General features: G+C 40.9%; 2 protein-coding genes across 5 annotated transcripts; both read right to left on the reverse strand.

The window, feature by feature from the left end:
* Positions 1 to 1,065: 1,065 nt before the first annotated feature.
* LOC146656935 (dynamin-1-like protein) lies at positions 1,066 to 15,400 on the reverse strand. Of its 4 annotated transcripts, none has more exons than XM_085424720.1 (18): positions 15,388 to 15,400; positions 14,669 to 14,788; positions 12,030 to 12,171; positions 11,753 to 11,791; positions 11,510 to 11,556; positions 11,339 to 11,410; positions 11,158 to 11,244; positions 10,888 to 11,050; positions 10,451 to 10,571; positions 10,019 to 10,357; positions 8,024 to 8,144; positions 7,757 to 7,912; positions 7,557 to 7,646; positions 7,363 to 7,461; positions 7,068 to 7,184; positions 6,869 to 6,978; positions 4,388 to 4,547; positions 1,066 to 4,213 (listed from the first exon to the last, which is right to left on the reverse strand). In XM_085424720.1, the coding sequence occupies exons 2-18, from the start codon at positions 14,768 to 14,770 to the stop codon at positions 4,157 to 4,159; spliced, it is 2,022 nt and encodes a 673-aa protein (XP_085280846.1). In that variant the 5' UTR covers positions 14,771 to 14,788; positions 15,388 to 15,400; the 3' UTR covers positions 1,066 to 4,156. The 4 variants fall into 4 exon arrangements, with proteins under 4 accessions (XP_085280846.1, XP_085280848.1, XP_085280847.1 ...); XM_085424722.1 differs by lacking the exon at positions 15,388 to 15,400 and adding an exon at positions 15,263 to 15,387; XM_085424721.1 differs by lacking the exon at positions 15,388 to 15,400 and adding an exon at positions 15,258 to 15,372.
* Positions 15,401 to 15,576: 176 nt separating this feature from the next.
* LOC146656936 (ubiquitin-like protein 4A) lies at positions 15,577 to 19,649 on the reverse strand. The gene is made up of 4 exons (XM_085424724.1): positions 19,452 to 19,649; positions 18,113 to 18,218; positions 17,767 to 18,005; positions 15,577 to 16,199 (listed from the first exon to the last, which is right to left on the reverse strand). The coding sequence occupies exons 1-4, from the start codon at positions 19,497 to 19,499 to the stop codon at positions 16,092 to 16,094; spliced, it is 501 nt and encodes a 166-aa protein (XP_085280850.1). The 5' UTR covers positions 19,500 to 19,649; the 3' UTR covers positions 15,577 to 16,091.
* Between the last annotated feature and the right edge of the window lie 458 nt (positions 19,650 to 20,107).

Genomic DNA, 20,107 nt, shown 5'->3' on the forward strand with positions numbered 1-20,107 from the left:
CTGCTCTGCTGACTGGCTCAATAGTGTATGAGACACAAGGAGGGAAACGCAGCTCGAAAACCTCTCCGCACCTCCCGCGACAGGCTGGCGAGCCCGCGGGGATTTTTATACCACTGCAAAAATGTCACCGGAAAAAAATTCAAGCATCAGTCAGCTAGTTACGGGTGACCCAAAGGATGCAGTTGTCACGGTACCGCAGCCAAGCCCCCTCCCATCACATCAGAGTTGGTATGGTCTAGTCTAGTCTCAGTTGGTGGGGAGGTGGGGTGTGCTATAAGAGGGCAATAAGAATAACTGGTTACAGTGGGAGACAAAGTGCAGGCAATTTAAAATAATCACCTGAGAAAAAGGGTTTATTAGTTATTGCTTCATTTTCATTCTTCAGCGCCGACCGAGTGAATGAAGCTGCTCAGCCTGCTGTCCTCTGTTGTAAATGGTTTGACTGCTGTGTTATACAGCATCTCTAATATTTGGTGGAGGCTGTAAATTCAGCACCGATCTCAACTGTCATGTTTGCCTTGCTGTGCCAGTACTGCACTCTCCCGGACTGTATTGCCCTCGCTCGCTCTCATCCAACATTAATGACCAGCACTCTCCTCACACCGCTACGTTCAACTCATCCATCACCTCGCTCCTCAACCCCTGTTCGTGTTTAACTTGGATTGCCTTGACATCAAAAGGTGACAATCCATCATCTAAATGAGAGCAGATAACTGTAGTGAAATTTCACTCTTTCTGTGGCATCGTGGAGTCAAACAGAGAAGAGAGGTTTGAAAAATGGGAAAGAGTGCGCGAGTGCTGAAATCCTGGAGGACACTTCATAGCTGCGCACTGTTTTCATCATGCTGGTGTAACTGTAACAGAGACATCTGTAAGAAAGACTTTTTCAGTCGCTCGAGATCAATATAGTGAAGAAGAGTGAGTCCAATCACATCTACTGCTAGAGCTCTGTGGGGGACAAACAACCAAAAAACAAACAAACAAACACATTTTACGAAAACTGTTGGAGCTGCATGTTGTCTATGACACCAGACACACACACTTCACTGCATGGGATCCTTTGATAGGGTTTAATGAGACCCTCCAAATGACATTTAGTCAACATTTATCACAAATATTGGCAGGCAAGAACTCATGAGGCAGTTGACACATGATCTTAATATACATTTAAATAATACAAAATATACATTCATTCATATCTTGACACATGCATACTGAACCATACATGCAACCGTATACAGGGCTTTCAGAAAAACACAGTGAAGACAGAATTACTGTTTAATAGTACCCTTAATGAGAAATTTCCCACCCAAAGTGTATACGTTTCCCTCTGGCCTCAAGTACAGTGTATCTGTTTGGATTATTTTGGAGTGAATTGCACAGTTTTGGAGAAATTTGATGCCATCTCTTGAACAGAAGTGGGCTAGATGGCTCTCACTTTGCGGTGCTGAAGGTACCTAAAAATCAAGCAAGTTCAACTCAGCCAAGCTTTCTTTGCATTAACTGGTTAAAAAGCAAACAAAAAGAAACCCTAAAAACAGCTGGTGATAACGGGTATCACAGCGTCAGTTAGTGACTGCATCATTTGACTCTTTTTCCTTAAAATACATAAACTCAGCACCTCATATTCCAGACAGTGACATTATCTGACGTGGTGCTAGTACATATATCCATCCATCCATCTTCTTCTACTTATCCAGTTCAGGTTTGCAGGGGCACTGGAGCCAATCTCAGCTGTGATATAATGAGAGGGAGAGTACACCCTAGCTAGTCTGTCACATGCCTAACACAGACAGATAGATACAGCAGTAAAATATAATGGTAACGATGTTGCAAATAAGAGGAGAAAGTAATGACGATATATATATATCATATGAACTCATTATCATCAAAATCACACTGAGTGGTAAACACACTCGCCTATAGATCCTCGGTTCAATTCTGGGAACCCAGCCTGCGAGGGTCACAAGCCTGGATAAAATGTGAGGGTCATGTCAGGAAAGGCATCCGGTGCCAAATCAAACACACAGTTTCTTCCACTCTGACGACCTCTCGGGAAATAAGGGAGCAGCCTGAAGTACCTTCCAATATACTTATTTTATCATTTGGTGGGTCTCGGTGCTGCTGTTTATTTCTAATGTGACAGCTGTATGTTAGAGCTCATAAACTTTAAACCTGATATGCTTAAACATCACAGGTGTGTACATAAAAGAGCTGTGGATATCACTTGTCGCCAGCTTAAAGTGAACTTATTAATTATATAGTCTACAAATGTAACCAATTCATTTTCTAATTTGTACTCTATTAGCTGTATTTCCAGCAGTGTAAAGAGACTTAGCAGCAGATTAGGACCACAGACGTTCTGCATCACCAACCGAATGTATGCAAATTCCTGTCACAATGCCACATACACTTTGTGCTGCTGCAGCTTTATAGCTGGGCTTCAGTGCGTTAGTAAAGTATGGCTTCAAAAAGTTGCATATACAAAACATATTCCTTCAGCAAGGAACAACTTTTTTCACTGAAAGCAAACTGAAAATAAAATAGTGTAAACACTGTGCTTCCACCTGATCCTAAAAGGAAACTGATCAGATCATGCTCCTGACCGGGTCATGTGTTCAGCATCAGTTACCGTAGCAATTTAGCCAGGTAAAGAAGAGAGGCACCTTCGGGGACCCTGAAAACTCTGACTCGAGTTACCTCTGGTTGCCCTGTGTCATGTAGGAGCCGTCTTCTTTCATACCAAAACAATCCAGTAGATAAACAGCACTGCAGGCCGAGGAGGAGAACATGTATACTTGATCAGGGGCGAACTTTCTGTTTAAAGCAGGTCTTCCTGAAAAAGTCTAATTCTTAGGATAACATTAGTTTTGGCTATTATCTGAGCCTGAGAATGGGGGAGGAAAGCCGGGAAGAGATGCATTATTTTACATATTAATGAATATTACATAATGAAACAGTGACTGGCACAGGGGCAAATGAGTCAGGTTAAATTAAGACTGAGGTTTCTGGTTGGGAATGTAACAAAAAAACAACTGCAGGCAGGATTCATCTACATTTCTAATTGTCTCGCTTTCCTGGAGGCAGTTTATCTGAGCGGCAGGAAAGGGTCAGTAATACGAACAAGCTTATATCTCTGTAGCATTAACAGTGGAAACAAGTGGATAATTGGTTTTGTGGGGAAGGAAACGAAGCTACAGGAAATTTCAGTGCTATCATGTGGATCTGAAATATAATAAGCATACTCTTTTAATGGTTAATAAAATAAAAATAAAAACACACTTCAAGTGTAAGAATTGACTAACACTATGGTGCATACACACTTTATACTTAAGCTGTCTAGCTCAATGTGGCAGTCTTCTAAAATCGTACACAAACAGAGGGAAGGATATGTTGGGCATGTTTGGTTTGCTCACCTAAAACTGGAATGTTTACAGCAGGCAGTAAAAATAGGCTCATATGCAAACGAGACTGGAAAATAAACCTGATATTGATTAGCATCGGAGCTGGAAAAACAATCCGCAGTCATCCTGTGATTTCTTTAAATGACTGCAGCCTGTCTTTAGTGTTGCATTGCAGTCTGCATTGATTTGATTTTCACTTTATTTCTATATCTGCTGAGCACTCCAACAAAGGAGATTAAAGTCAGGAAATCTAATCTAACATAGTTTTAGCACCTGCTAAAGTGGGCTCAGAGGAAGCCCGTGCCTGGAAAGCATGGAGCTGTGCAGTGTGAACACATTTCAAATTTATAAAAAAAAATAAACACAGAGAAAATAAATACTCCATACACAACATACATTACAAAAAAAGAAAACAAACTTATGACCCATCAAAGGTTTTCACACAAAGTATTGCAGGAAATTTTTGTTCGCGGCTATGCTTGTCACATTCTACCTGTTAAATAACGCTTTCAGCCTGAGTGTGATTGATCTCTCTCTCTCTCAGCATTCACAGTGAAAAGCAACAGCTCCGGTATGCTGTTCAGTGCAACCGCCAGAGAGGAAAAAAAGTAGATCTGAATGTGCTATGGTCACTGGTCCGTGAGAAAACAGTGGTACTGCCACACATTAACACAGACTGCCGAAAACTCACATACACTCTCAAACTCTCAGAGCTCTCCTTTGACACAAAAGAAGTTGTTGCATTCCTCTGGCTACCAAAGATGAGTCTCCCGGATCTCAGAGATGATGTTATTGGCTTTTTTAAGCGCCTGAGAAAGAAAGAAAGAAAAAAAGAAAGAAAGACAGAAAGAAAGAAAGAAAGGCTGGTTAAATTGCTGGCATTAAGACCGCAGAGAAAAGAAAAAAAAGAAAAAGAAAAACAACTAGCTGTTCCACGATGTTCAGAACCCATTCAGAGAACAAATTGCATCATCCAATTTTACCTCAAGCATTTGAGCAACCTCAGTCCGCTGCTGTGCTGTGTCCTGTGACTCAATGAGCAGCTCCTGGAGCAGTGGCTGTTTGTAAAGCTGACCCACCAGCTCACTCTGCAGATGTTCTTTCACGTAGTTCACCAGGAAATGCATCACTGTCTTGGGCACACTGTAGACACACAGATCGATGATATTTACACTAGGGCTACTATTCTGAATTTGCATGCTTCCACCAACCAAGAAAGCTGTAGTCTGACTAGAAACTAGGGCGAGGGACTCCAGAGTTAGAGCTGAGTCCCTGTTCAGATCATTACTGCTGATTTATTTTGTGCTTAATCTCATATTTAAAAAAAGAAACAACTTCACTAAACTAATATTAAGAAACACTGATTTGTATGTATGTAGCAGCTGTATGAGAACAGACATCACTGCAGGAATCAACATCTGCACACTTATTCTCTAACAGAGCACCACAGTTAAGACAGACACATACAAAATAAACAAAAAAAAACACCCAGAACAAAAACTCTTATTGCTAATGCTGATATATTTAATCCCCTTACAGTAATTGAAGTAAAAGTAGGGAAAACAGTGCATGAGTTAATATCCACAGAGACTAAATCTAATATCCTCACTAAATGTGTCACCCTCTAGTTTACATGTAAATATAACCCCTGCATCTTTTTTAGAGGAAAAATAAAAGCTCTCATTATATAAGAAGCCTTTGTTCATGTAGTTAGACTGCTCTTTCAATGCAGCTCTTTTATCTAAGTAACAACTGATAAGATAAAAGGTTAACAGCTGCTAACCCTGAGCCACACTGACAGCACCATCAGGCACATCTAATTGTGAAGTTAATACACGCACGCAGTGGCACGCTTGCTCTCGGTGCCCTGCGGCCAGGCAGAAAAGATGCAAATGAGGGAAAAATCTGATGGATTTCATTAAAAAACAACATTTTCATCTGACCAATACATATCAGCACTGATCTAACATTAAAAGTGTTGGGAGAAGAAGAGCATCACGATAGGTCTCACCTGAACAAACACAGCTACAAATGTTACACCTGAGCTGACATTTAGACTTGTACGCCTGTCGTTCAGGAAGCCTGAACACACTTTTCTGAACTTTTGACTGAGTGGCTAAGCTGCCTGTTGGAGCCAAGCCCACCCCTGTCCATAGATAAAACCAGTCCATGCAGGCAAATGCAAGTAAATGGACTTAAACTGCATCATTACTTTAATATAACCGGAGCAGACAACATTTTATATACGAGCGAACACTTCACCCAGACTTTCAGTCAGGGAACATTTCCCCTAAGGAATAAATCAGAAACTGCTCTCTGAACACAGATCGTACAAGCACTCGCATTAAGCATCATCAGGCAAAAATCCATCAGCATGAGCTCCTTCTGCACCAAAATACAGCTCCGCGGGAACCACAGTGGTCACAGTAGTACTCTCAGACCTTGAGGGAGGATTTAGCAATGTCATGTTTGATGGTATGAAATGGACAGTGACATGGCTGCATGTTAACTATTTAAAGTTCAGGCTCAGTGTTTTAATGGGTCAGATAGACAGACAGCCTTCAGATTTTTGTGTTACTGATGTAAAAGTCTCTAATGATATTTGGTTAACCACTGATCAGTATCATCAATTCAGAAATGGCCAAGATATATGATCTACTCTTTTATCTAAGAGTTAAGGCCACACGGAGCGCTTTCGGAAAACACAAAGAATTTCCCAAAGTTTTTGGATCCAAACTTGTCGTCTAACACAGCGGTCCCCAATTTTTGCGCCACAGACCAATTTAATTTCAGACAATATCTTCACGGACCAGCCTTTAAGGTGTTGCAGATAAATACAACAAAATAAAATGACCAAGACAAAAACTGTGGTATTTTGCAAATATAATAATAAACACGAATCCACTGTGTAGTTGTGTAAATTTATTAGCAGCGTCCTTCTGAAATGCGCCAACAACACTGAGAGTAACATAAGACCCAGGGAAACCGAGTTAACGATAAAAACCATAAATTTTACACCCGAGCCTCAACTCTCGCGGCCCGGTACCAAACGACTCACGGACCTACAGCGCACTTGCTGGAAAATGCAGTGGTCTGATTGGTAAGCGAAGTTATGCTGCCGGCCCAAAAAATATTTTTAACGCTCAAAACATTTGAACAAATACATGTCCAGTGTATAAAAGCCTTTAAGCTCCTGAATAATAACCAGAGAAGTGGTTTTACAGAATGCTGTCACAGCAAAGCTGAACTTTGATCTCAATTAATCATTTTGTCCTATAAGAGACAACATAATTACCACATGAATTATTGCGAGTTCAGTAAGGTCATGTCACTTTTGACCAACTTTATTCTAACTGAATGTTTGTGCCAAATTTGAACTAATCAATAGCAACAACTGAGCTTTGAACGTGATGTAAAGGGGAAGTAGGGTCCCCTGAGGTGCTCTGGATTTGTGCCAGTCAAACCTGTCTTGGATGCTCTTGCGGACAATGAGGAAGTAGCTCTTGATGAGACGCTGGATGACCTCACAGTCCCTGTGCTCCCTCGAGCTCAGCTTTCGGGACACTGGCACAGCCTGACAGAGAGAAGGGCCAAGCAAAATATTAATACTGACCATCTGCAATGACTTCAGTGCTTTGTCATACTGCTAATCCCGCTACTCACTGTGTCAAGGAGGTTAATGGCCTGGCCTTTGCTGGGGCTCCCAAAGCCTGCAGCTGCAGCCTTTTCTTCCATGACCTTCTCGTTCTTCCAGCGCTTCCCTCCGTCAAGAGCCTCTGCCTGAAAACAAGCAACTCAGAGGGTAAAAGACGGGTTTTTTTAGGCTGGGATTCCACTAAAAACTCTGAAAGTGGTTTTAATATTTAATTATGAATTACACTTCAGCTTTTAAAGAGCACAGTGTCTGCTGTTTAGCCAAGCAGAAAAAAAGTCCCTGCAGTGAGAAACAAACTACTACCTGCTGACTGTTGACAGATGCGGAGACCTGCGCCGCATCCGTGAAGTCTGGATGCTTTGTGTTGATGTAGGCAAGCTCTATTGCTACTAAATGATGGACCTGAAAGTAAAAAAAAAAGCAAAAAAAAAAGCATCCAGTGGGATGACTAATATAATTAATATAAAAATGATGATCTTGCTTAAGCTGTGGATTACCATTTCATTAGTAATCGGCAAGCGTTTCCGCAATAATCCAGTCACTACTTCCACAATGGAATCGTGCAGCTTGGGAAATCGAAGAAGCTCCTTAAAAATGCAAAGACACGCTGTTTTTTAACACGGTTCTGTAATAATTACTGCGGCACTATTTTCTTTATTCAACCATGTGTAAAGTGCAATATGATCTGTGGTCCCACCTGTGTACTGAAGGAGGAACAGTGCTGGATGATCCGCTGCAGCTCTTCATGAACCAGCTCCACGCAGCGCAGACTGGGCTCCTCTAGACGCTTAATTTGCCGCTTCACCAGCAGCTCAAAGGACACCTCGGGCACAAAAAGTGCTGGCCGTGGGCCCTGCAGGGCAAATATCATACATACATACAAACACAAATACACACCAGCTCCAGACTTGACTAGAATTAGGATTTAGTAGAGCTACACAAACAGAAGCGAGAAGAAGCTTACAGTAGCATTACGGATAGCAGTGAGGATATCGAGATCAGTCAGGCCCGCCAGGGGGTCGATAGACTGCAAGGTCCGGCCAAAGGTCTCGTGGAATATGTAACAGATCCGAGCACCTCCACAGCTGCAGAAAGAAGAGAAAGGTGAAAGTTGTGATATCAGTGCTGTGTCTCAGTCCTGCGTGTCAGCAATGCTAGCTGTGCCAAGCTTAAATGCAGTCAACCAAAAAGGGTCAATATTTGCTCCCCATGTATTTTAATGAATTAATCATCAAATGGTAAAAGCTGCAGAGTGGAATGTGCCAACGGAAGATGCTGATACCACTTTAGTTTACACCTACATTAGCACGAGGACATTACTCTCATGACGCTCGTCAAATGTCTCGATGCAGTCTCAATCATCCAGGTTTGCAAATCCCAAAAAGTGGATTCTGTTCATCTGGGTAGTGCACCTACCCTTGTCGACCCTTCTGTCGACAAGGGTAGGTGCACGGTTTCACTTAACCAGAAGGACTGTCGTGAAAAATTTTGTCACTGCTCACTGACAAAAATACTTATGAACCCCTACAACAAGACCCAGGTAGTGGTTACAGGAAGAGGGTGATAGATTGTCTGAAGCACTTAGATTAAGACAATGCTGCTGACCAGACCTCATACCACAGGCTACACCCAGGGGAAACTACACCAAGTCTGTATGGTTTACCTAAGATACAAAAACAGGGTGTACCTTTAAGACCAATTGTCTGCTCAGTCACGTATAACATCTCAAAGTTTCTGGCTTTGATCCTCAACCCGTTGATAGGCAGCTCTAAACGCTATATCCAGAACACTTTGAATTTTGTTGAGAAGCTTAGAGATGTCATAATGGAGGCAGATGAAACAATGGTCTCATATGATGTTACGTTTCTCTTCACTTGTGTTCCAGTCACTGAAGCAGTGAAGGTAGTTCATAAGAGATTACAGGATGACCCCAACCTCAGCAGCAGGACCACTCTCAGCACCGACCAAGTGTGTTTGTTTGTGGAACTGTGTCTTCATTCCACCTATTTCAAATACAAGTGTCAGTACTACAAGCAGAAACATGGGTGTGCCGTAGGTTCCCCAGTTTCACCCACTGTGGGCAACTTGTACATGGAAGAAGTGGAAAACGGGGCTCTGTTATCCTACCCTGGAACACCCCCAAGTCGTTGGTACAGGTATGTGGATGACACCTGGTTGAAAATCAAATCTCAGGACGTACCACAATTCACTGATCACAATAACTCGGTGGAGAAACACATCAAGATCACCATGGAGGTTATGAAGAAAGACCGCCTTCTTAGACTTTGAGATTTCCATTATTAAGGGGGAACATTTAAAAGTTGATGGGTAACGTAAAGTATTTAAGGTTTGACCCTCATCACCCACTGGAGCACAAACTGTGTGTCATAAGGACGCTACGACAAAGAGCGAACAGCATCGCCACAGATACAGTGGCCAGGGAAGCAGAAGAACATCATATCAAGAAGGCTGAGGAGGGGGCGTAATGGTATATTTTTCACGTTTCACCAGCTTACAGTGCTGTGATTGAAGCCATTCCCCACCTCTCTGTGAATAGTACTCAAGGCCATTGATCAGCTGTCATTGACCAATGGTCTTTGATCAGTGGCTGTTGATCAATGTTCATAACAATTTCATATTAATGATCAAGAAACTGACCTCATAGACCATTGTTCGTTAGTGGGCTAGCTTCAGTCATTATGCAAATGTCCTGTTTAAAAGGTTGGGGAAACCTGCAGCAATCAGCTGAGACTGAAGAAGTCACTTCAGTGAGCGACGAAACGTTTCTCTCACTGAAAACGTCCAGATGAACAGAATCAACCTTTTGGGACGCTCATCAAAGTAAGTTAAAATGCAGATTTGTGCAACAACTGCTGTGTTGAGCAGAAGAGTTAAGGCATTTCACTAAATCAGAAAACAAAAGCTCCACCAGGTGCCACTAGAGTGTGGTCAGACTCACAGCTCTGAGGTTTGTATGTGCCTGGCTGTTCCCTCTATGGTGTTGCAATAATCGCTGGCAAACTTGGTGACTATCTGTAGCAGGGTGGCACTGTGATCCTCTACGGGCTGTCCGTAGCTGTTGAGTCTTGCCTGGTACTGGGCACTCAGCACAGTCACTCGGGTTTTGAGGTCTGGCAAGCAGTCCCGGATGTGGTGCATGAGCAGCCTGCTGAGAGTTTTGGCCAGATAGCGAGAGCCAGCACGAGACACTAGCGAGGGATAGTGGCGCTGCAAGAAAGCCTGCTCATCCTTCATTGAGTCCTCCAGGCTTTTCTGAGTATTTATGTCATGCTGGCTCCTACAACAAGAAGAAAACAGCGAGTTCAGTAAGATAATCAGAATATTAATACTTTTAATTATAGATCAACAAGCAAGTTTGTTTCTTCCAAACCTGTTAACCACCCCGATAATCCCAAGCCTGACTGGAATGACTCGACCCAGAAGGACCTCCAGCGCATCGGTTCCTGCATCCATCAGGTCCAGCTTACTGACCACCAGCAGTGTTCGACGGCCTGACAGACACCAACACAACATTCACAGATCATTCAGGGTGAACGGTTCCCCCATTTAATCATTCTCTTTATCACCACAGCCAAAGGGAGCACATGAACATTCATTTTCCTGTCAGCAAGGTTTTTAAACTGTAAAGACAGGCTATATCAGTAGCATGAAATTACTTCTTTCGACGCATTTGATAATTTAAAAATGAAAGCATGTTATGTAACAATTTAAAAATGAAGCACGTCATGCAGTAAACACAGAGAGAGAGAGAGAAAATTAAGATAAATTCTGAGGAAAAAAAAACCCCCTGTATAAATAATGTCTTACCATCTGTATCAACCTCACGAGCCAATTTTAGTGCATCAGATGTGGCCAAGTCAGAGTTGGCAGGGGACACTGCGAGGATAAGGCAGTTTGGATTGGAGATAAAGGACAAGATCATCTCTTGCACTTGAGCCTCGATGTCCTTTGGCTGGTCCCCAACAGGAACCTAACACAACCACAGCACACATTCGATCATTATTAATGATTATCTAACGTCACTGTGTTTGCATAAATCATATCCAGTCAGCATCCCCGTCAAGAGGCTGAATCTACCTTAGTAATTCCAGGTAAATCAACCAGAGTGAGATTAAGAACTTTTGGAGAGAAAATCTTCAGATATATGGGCTCAGGACTGATCCCCTGGATATGAAAAACAGAGAAAGAAAATAATGAATCCAGTGGAAACAGCTGAACCTGCAGCATTACTGAGCGCACATCAAAGTGTTCTTCTCACTTTATTGTCGCCTGAACCTCGTTCAGTCTCTGCTTCAATTTCCCGACGAATTTCCTGAAAATCTGTGAAGATCTATTAAAAGAGTGAGAAAATTACACATCACATAATCCTAGCACACAATACAGAACCAAAGCAGTGTACATATTATTTGAATGCCTAAGATAAACAAACCTGATTCTTGCAGTGCAGAAATGTACCCCATTCTTCAGCTTTGAGACCTGAACAAATAGGAGTAAGTGTGAATTTTAACACAGATAAAACTAAGACTTTGAAGAGACATTATGCTAATTTGAATATAAGACAAAGCCACTTGTGTTCATACTAGACGCAGAAAGATCAGGCTGAAGAAAATGTCAGAAAAGAAATGAAGAAGTTAAACAAAGACAAGTGCATGCAGATCAAGTGTAGCGAGACCTGGGTAGCTGTTTTGGGCATTTTGCTTAATCCCATTTCCTGAAAAGCCAGTGAAGGAGAAGAGGAAGAAAGAGAGTGTTAGCAAAGCAAGACCATAAAAGGAATAGCAGTTAAAAACAGTGAGAAAAGGTGCACGTTAACTACTGCATGCAGTATACACTTTAATAACAACCTTCTGTTACTCTATTCTCCTCATTCTTCTGCATACCCTAACTTCCTAAACTTGACTTTGTTTTTTTTAAAGGAATATAACAGTGACAGATTTGTGTTTGTTTACCGTTCTCGATCTTCAGCCTCTCCTGCAATGGGGGGACATTAACAAGCTGCAACACCAGGGGTCGTCTTGTGACTATTCCTGATCCTCGAGGCAAGAAATCCCGTCCAACCAGGCTCTCCAACACAGAGCTCTTTCCACTGCTCTGTTATGACACATGATAAGACCAGTTTAACCCTGATACAGTCATCTGCAAAGTTTTCATGCAGTGTGGATACGCCATTGTGAATATAATAAAAAAAATAACATGAACCCAGTTTACAGCTTCAGCTACAGCATACATGACAGATGATGGAATGTTATAGATAAAAATTTGAGAAAACTGCATCACCATTGAGCTTTTTACTTCAAGCTCTCTTGGGCAAACTTTTTTGTCAATTCTTTAAGCAGCCTTCAGAATTAGTTCTCCAGGCTTCATGAAGGACATTCAAACCTCTTCTTCGGATGTTGTCTGCCTTTTGTTTTGTCAAGATGATACCACACTGCTTCAATTATGTTGAGGGTTGGCCTCTCCATACCTGATAGTGTTCCATTGTGTGTGTGTTGTATATCCAGGTAGGGCTGCTCGATTATGGCAAAAATGATAATCACGATTATTTTCACTGAAATTGAGATCACGATTATTTGACGATATTTATTTAACCCTTTAAGACCTACTATAGAACCAAGTCCACCAGAGCTTATATTATTTTTTTACATGCTGTAGTGCCATTTGTGGGAGCATTTCAAGTTGCTATACATCAATACAACTGTTATAGCCCATATTTTAATAATATGTATGCATTAAGTCCATAGTAATTACATAAATTGCAAAAAAGTGCAATAAACTACAAAAAAAATTGAAAATCGCTTTTGTTTTGTTTACATATATTTCTACTTGGAGAAATTTAAGAGGTTTATCCCTCAAAACTTTAAATACAATAAAGTTGCAAAAAATAGTTTCCCACCACACGAAATTTATTTTGAGTGTCTTCATAGTTTTATTTTGGAGATACAGCAATTTTTATATACTGCAGGAAAAACAAAAAACAATCCTATGATGCAAATTTGCAAAGAAAACAGCATGTGCATCATTTCACTGTGGGAAGTGTTACGAACAGCTGATAGGAACGGCAAAGCGTGTTTCTGGAATATTATGTTTTTGTTCCTGCAAGCGCTTTTTATGCAATTTTTGCAAAGCTATATGTGGAACGAAACCGTGACCGAGGACAAGCTGATGGCATCAGATGTAAGTACAACTCCTCCGGTTTCATATGCAAAACAAATTATTGCGCTAGCTTACACGGTTCAGGTTCTACAGGGATTTAACAATAGTTACGCAAAACGGAGCATGCAGCTCTGACCGGCTTTAAAGGGTTAACAATGACTTTAAAAAAATAATATAAAAAAGTGTGCAACACCACTGAAGTTTTTTTTTTTTTTTTAACTCTTTTCAACCAACGGCAGTCACTCTCCAAATAACTTCTGCTTAGCTTTCCGAGCTTCCCTCGGGTCCTCTTAATCAGCGGTCTCCAACCTTTTTTGAGCCACGGACCGGTTTATGCCCGACAATATTTTCACGGACCGGCCTTTAAGGTGTCGCGGATAAATGAGGGAGGGGCTAATAATCGGCTCAGTCATTTTTAATGATCGTTGAAAGCCCAGATCGTAATCGTGATTAAAATTCGATTAATTGAGCAGCCCTATATCCAGGTAAACTTTTATTGCATTGGCAGTGTATCTGGGATCATTATCATCCTGAAAAATGAAGCCACCGCAAATCAGATGCTTTTCAGATGGCACTACATAGAGGATCAAAATCTGACTGCATTTTTCTGTGTTCATAATTTAATCAATTTTGATAAGACCAATGGCTGAAAATGCAGTTCTAAACCATGATAGAACTTCCACGGTTTTACAGTAGACACTCACTGTAGTGCCTCCCTCCTGACATCTCTGTAGATGATTTGAACCAAACATTTCAAATACGGATTCATCACACGATAAAACCTGCTGCCATTGATTTTCAGTCCAGTTTGTAATCTGGGATACCTCAGTGTTTTCTCCTGGTTTCCTTTCCTTAGGAATGGTTACCTGACAGCCACTCTTCCACTGACAACCCTGATGAGACTTTAGTGAATAGTCAACTGAAGGACCAGATGCATCTCTCAGGTTCTGTGTCAGGTCTTTGATGGATTTTTCCCCCTATTTCTTAAGGACATGACTTTCAGATGCAGTTCATCTGCTGTAGATATTTTTTTTATGTATACAAAGTTTTCAGCTCTTTTGGGATCTTTTTCACAGATAAAGAAATGGGAATAAAATATTTTCACTAACAAGATGCCCAAAGATACAACTCAAAGCATGTTCTGTAAGTTAGTTGTCTGCTATATTGCTCAGGCTTTGAGTTAGGGAATAAACAAATTAACTTAATGAACAAAACATTTCTGTAAAAATGCTCAGGTACAAGGACTTGACTGAAAAGGAGTGAAAAAAGTAGGCAGTCTCCAAAGAAGAACTTTGATAGACCTTCAGAAAACCTGAAGAACTATTGTTCAAGACTACTTTAATTAGAAGACAGCCTGGCTGCTTGGAAACAAAATATAACGAAATCATGGGTAGCTCAGACTTTTGCACAGTACTTTAGATGCGTCCTAGCCTACCTGAGATCCAACCACGACTATCTGAGGTAACTGTATGATCTCCGCCCCCAGTGTTAGAAAGACCTCCTGCAACCGGTTGATGGTGGGAATGAGAGTTTCCATCCTTCCAACAGACGGTTGCTACATTGGGTTTTTTTTTTTTTTTTAAATGAATAAATTAAAAACACAAACACACACACACACACACACACACACACACACACACACACACACACACACACACAGAGCAAAGATAAAACAAACTTCAAAATTGTTAAAAAAAAAAAAACAAAAGCAGTATAGCTTCGTCAGAGGGAGAAGTGGTCCTGATGAGAGGGGTGTAACACCACGCTCAATCCTCCCAGGTTAAGCACCAGTTTGAAGTGGCATTTTAAGATAAACACTGGTTACGAGTTGTCAACTACTGGGATGAAACCAGGTCTGACTAACAGTGCAACAAATGGTGGTGACAGCACAAACCGAGACACTCGATGTTATGTGCCAACTATAGCTTGCTAAATCTATTGGGTAAAGGGAGGAAGTGAAATGGATAAGCTAGCTAACTGCTTACACTCGCTTAGCTGCTAAAGAAACGGTACCCGATGCTGACCTCACCAATGTTCAAGATATATTCCTTCCTATCCAAGTTTCCTGTTCTTCATAGTTTGTATTAAAACAACGCGTTAACCCTTCATTCTACCCGAAATGTCATCCAAAATTAGCAGCATAAAGATACAGACCGTCAGTTGATCACATAGGCGGAACCGTATTACTCAGTCAATCCAATTGGTCAAAAATTTGAGTCACGAGGTTTCCTAGCATCTGATTGGCTGATATGTAAAGTCCCGCCTTGTGAAACCTCAAATCAAACCACACTGCTTATACATTTATATATTCTGACACTTAAAAAGCACACAAGAAAAGCGGAAAGATAGGCTTTTTTCCCCCTGTGTTTTAATATCTGTATATATAAACATGTTATTTACATACAATGGCCATCAGTAAGTTACAGAATAAAACATGTATGAACTTTGCACAGATGGTTATAACAGGAAACACCCAGTCATCACGCAACCCAAATATTACTAATAAATACCCTCCATTAGAAGTTAGTGTCCCCTGGAATTTGTAGCAGCCAGAGATCATGTGAAGACAGCTTCATAAATGGACTCCTTTGTATTCAGATATTATGTGATCAGGTCGAGGTTACTGTGCCACCAATGACAAGGGCCAATTTCAAGAGGCCAAGTTTTCTCATCCAAGATAAGAAAGCCCTATTGCTGAGATAAACAATCAGTGTTATCCATGCTCACCCTGGGGCTCTCTGTAAGAAAAATGACATTGTATTTTTCACAGTCTAACACTCTGAACACCGTATGCATGTCAAAGCACTGAGCGTCTCTCAAACAACAATTGGAAAAAAACAGCTTCAAGCTATGCATTCTTAGTCCATGTATGAGGTGTCCATGCCCTCGCCCTCCGGATGAAGCAACCTCCCCGCTAAGCGCTCAATGTCATCGAGGCTAAGCTGTCGAAGGGAACGTTCATAGTCCTTGAGAAAAGAAAGAAAGTAAAAAAGAAATAAAAACATATTGAAAAGTAGCAGGTTAAAAACATTTCAGTGCATTTATTTACAACATGTTCTGGCTTAGAAATAATGCATGAAGGACTGGAAGCATGACCTTCAGAAACATTTTTGTTGCTCTTAAAAGGAGTTTGTTAAGTCCAAAAAGTGTAGACGCAAGTGGAGGTAAGCTAATTTGCAATTTTGACTGTTTGTTTTGTAATGATGTTAAAATTATTTGCACGCAAATAATTAAACAATTTCAGGATAACAACAGAATTTGGCAGCAAAAGGCCAAACTAGATTTTGCTTCATCCCCCCCCCCTTTCAAACACACACGCATGTCTGGCTGCTACTGGTCTGAGTTGTTCAATTAATTATTTAGCCCAGCATAATTAGTGGCTCCATAGTTTAGTGGTTTACATATTTGCCTAACAAGCGAAAGGAGGAGACATGAATCCCTTTGGGGTTTCGTTGGGAAGGCATGCAGAGCTACCTGCTGTGGCAACGCCTCGTGAATGAGGGAGCAGCTGAATGTAGCTTCTAATTAGTGAGCACAGTTGGATGGATAGGAGCTGATCAACTAACAAACTCAAGAGTAGGGCTGTTCGATATAAGGATATATATCGGATGACAATATAAAAACATCTATCGTTTCATTTTACGCTATCATTTGTTTCGTGGTGTCGCAAAATAAACTGTTTACGGCAATATTTTTTCATCGTTTTGATGGTCACTATATTAATTTCTTAAAGTTCTCTCTTTCTCTTATATTTAATATAACCACACTATGGACAGACAAGTGCCTGTTTTTATGCGTTGTCGTTAGCAACAACGACAGTAAAACCATTGCGTGTCCGCTTGTTTATCTTCCACATAAACCTTTCACAATAAAGCTCAAGATCCTGTTGAGACTTTTCAAAATAAACTTAATCACGTAAAAGAGTATGCAGAGTACTTAAGGATGAGAAGCAAAAAAGTGCTGACAGGTGCTAAAAAAAAAAAAAAACCTTAGACTCAAACGTTAGAACAGGCTTTTCCCTGCAGCACGCCGTGTAATAAATACTCACAAAGAAAACAGCGGCCGTTACAACTTATGTCTAAAAATGTGTAGTTTCATGCATCGGTTAAAACACTCGACTCCAGGTACACGACGCCCAGCTGGAAACACTTTACGCAAGTCGAGCTGCCCGCGATTCTCAGAATGTACAGAAAATGTAAAATTTTTGTGATTTATATCGTTATCGGACGATAAATGTCTTATATCGGGATATGAGATTTTGGTCATATCGCACAGCTCTACTCAAGAGTTGTCAGTACACCGACTTTCTACAGTAAAATCCGTTCTCATTAAAAGATAAAAGCATTATACAAATATTGTAGTAATTATTAATAATAGATTTCCAGAAATTAAATTAGTATCTCATTGTTACCACTACATGTTCATAAATCATCCATAACTGGCCCTTTCAACTTTAATATTTTACATTTATTAAATATGCACAGCTGTCAACTTGTGTGACGAAAAAAAATAGATGATGCTGCATTTATATACCTTAATAAGCTGTTCATGAACCTTTGCTGCATCTGCCGGACTAAAGTGTCTAGCAAGTATAGTGGAGATGGTCTGCCATACTCCTCCCTGTGTGCTGCTTCCGCTGCTGGTGCTGCTACAGCTACCACCGCCACCTGGTGCTGCTGTCCCTGAAGCTGCAGTCCTCTCTCCCACGGGACGGATTACCAGATTCAATTTAGCTTCAGGACCAATAGAGTAATCACTCAGTCTGTGTTCATCTGAGGGAGAGTGATATAATGTATTGCCATTAAAAACTTACATATGATGCATGCAGAAAAGTATTAACAAATGCTGCCATCAAATGTGGCACTGTTGCCACATCTACCTGCTAGAGCTTTCCCTTTGTAGAGTAACCGTTGTTGGTTTGCTGGTATGTTGAGACGTTCAGATACAAGCTCCTTCACTGTGGAGACCTTTTCGTCTTCAGTCACCTGGAAGATAAACAACCCAATCATGTAGTACATGTGTAATTTAAGAGCATGACGCTAGCTGTTTTCTTTCTGTGCAGCTGAACAGCGTTTAAATTACACAGCACACAGTGCTGTAAAAGAGTATTTGTCCCATTCTTGATTTCTTGTTTTTTGGCATATTTTGAACAAAACAAAACAAAACAACACACACGCACGCACGCACGCACACACACACACACACGCACACACCTATCTCACATTTGCCAAAAAGCATCTTGATGATCCCCAAAACTTTTTGGGAAATATTCTTTAGACTGACGAGAAAAGAACTGAACTTTTTGAAGAGTTTGAGTTCTGTGTTACATCTGGTGTAAAACACAGTGGAGGTAGTGTGATGGTGGGGCTGCTTTGCTGTTTCGAGACCTGGAAGACTTCGTGTAATTGATGGAACCATGAATTCTGCTCTATCCTTCAGGATTTTCTGGTAGAATGTCCGGTCATTAGTTTGTCCTCTAACACTCAAACGCCTTTGGGTTATGCAACAGGATAGTGACCAAAAACACAGCAGCAAAAAACAGAAAGGGGATATAAATAAGTGACATCCCCGCTTTGTACTGACCTTTGTAGAGGCCCCTTTCTCTAAAAAATAAATAAATAAAGTGCACTCTGGCTAACATTTTAAACGAAATGGCTGTAATCACTGTAATAGCGTAGATGTTGTGCATGGAACCACTTCTCTGCTGAACACAGAATTTTTAAACAATTTTAGAAAAAAAATCCAGTTTGTGCTTCATAATGTTTTAAAAATTAGCTTTGTGAGAGACAGACTGAGGCTAAAGCTAACTGACAGCTATATTGGTCTTACTGCACGAAAAAGTGTTTTCCTAAGATAGGACTTCCCCTTTTTTTTCTTTACCCGAAATCACAAAGACCGGCTTCAAATGCTACTAGTCAGCTGTTGTCAGGCGAGATTGTATGCAACATCTTATCCAGGATTTGGCTAGCACGCCAGCCACTATAACATCAATGACTCTGAGGAGAAATGCCCATACAACCGGCTAGTGTAGGCTACAGTGTGTAGCACTGAATCCCAGTATTTCTGACAGGCTATTTTATTACTTCAAAAAACATATGCGTAGCCGTTTTTCTAAAGGCAGCTCGGCATGTGACATGCCAATGCTGGCTCGGCTAAACTGCTAGCTGCGATCGCAGTTAGCAAGAGGCGGTGAGCTAGCGCAGCGGTACTTCACTCACCTGTACGCTGCACTCTTTTCCTTGAAGCGGTTTCACCGTGAGGATCATTTTTGAATATGCTTTCAAAAAACAAAAAAATTACACAACAATAAAGATAAAGTAACAAAGCCTCCCGGAGTGTGCTGCTTCAGAGTACAGCTACTTTATCAGCTCGCAATTCTTTGCTTGCCAACGGCCCATTTTCTTCTCCCGCATCCCACTACCGCCGCGCGCTGGCCGGAGTGTGGCATGGCAGCTACACCAGCCTTCGGAGGAAAGTGTCATAACAACAAAAACAAACAATAATCCATTTATTTTCTCCTAATTATGCCGCAGTTGAATATTAAAAAGAAAAAAAAGGATGGGAAAACTCAAAAAGGCTTACAACTTTGACTTATAACGCGGCTATTAGTAATATTATCAACAATGCTACACCAGGGCTAATTTATTACGTTTTTAAAACATTTTTTTTCCTTTTTGTGTGTTTAAATAACACACAGGGAAATTGTGTTTAAATAAAGTGGACTAAGGCTGCATGACTCTAGCGTGTTTTTACTAGTATCGTGGTGAACACAGTAACTTATAACTGATTTTCCTATTAATGCCTCACATTATTGCAACATTATAGCGTTGTTACCATAACTCATCATCACATGTAGTTTGAAACTGTAGTTATC

This window comes from Rhamphochromis longiceps, linkage group LG12 (genome assembly GCF_057381845.1).
Source record: "Rhamphochromis longiceps isolate RC_006_pf linkage group LG12, R_longiceps_female_GT1.1, whole genome shotgun sequence".
Classification (NCBI taxonomy): Eukaryota; Metazoa; Chordata; class Actinopteri; order Cichliformes; family Cichlidae; genus Rhamphochromis; species Rhamphochromis longiceps.

Coding starts and splice junctions, on each gene's coding strand:
- LOC146656935 (XM_085424720.1), bottom strand. CDS start 14,770: ATGGAAACTCTCATTCCCACCATCAACCGGTTGCAGGAGGTCTTTCTA. Junction 11,051..11,157: donor ATTTACCTGGAATTACTAAG/GTAGATTCAGCC, acceptor TGGTTGTGTTAG/GTTCCTGTTGGGGACCAGCC. Junction 7,462..7,556: donor TGCCGATTACTAATGAAATG/GTAATCCACAGC, acceptor TTTTACTTTCAG/GTCCATCATTTAGTAGCAAT.
- LOC146656936 (XM_085424724.1), bottom strand. CDS start 19,499: ATGATCCTCACGGTGAAACCGCTTCAAGGAAAAGAGTGCAGCGTACAG. Junction 18,219..19,451: donor GAAAAGAGTGCAGCGTACAG/GTGAGTGAAGTA, acceptor TTTATCTTCCAG/GTGACTGAAGACGAAAAGGT. Junction 16,200..17,766: donor TTCATGAACAGCTTATTAAG/GTATATAAATGC, acceptor TCTTTTCTCAAG/GACTATGAACGTTCCCTTCG.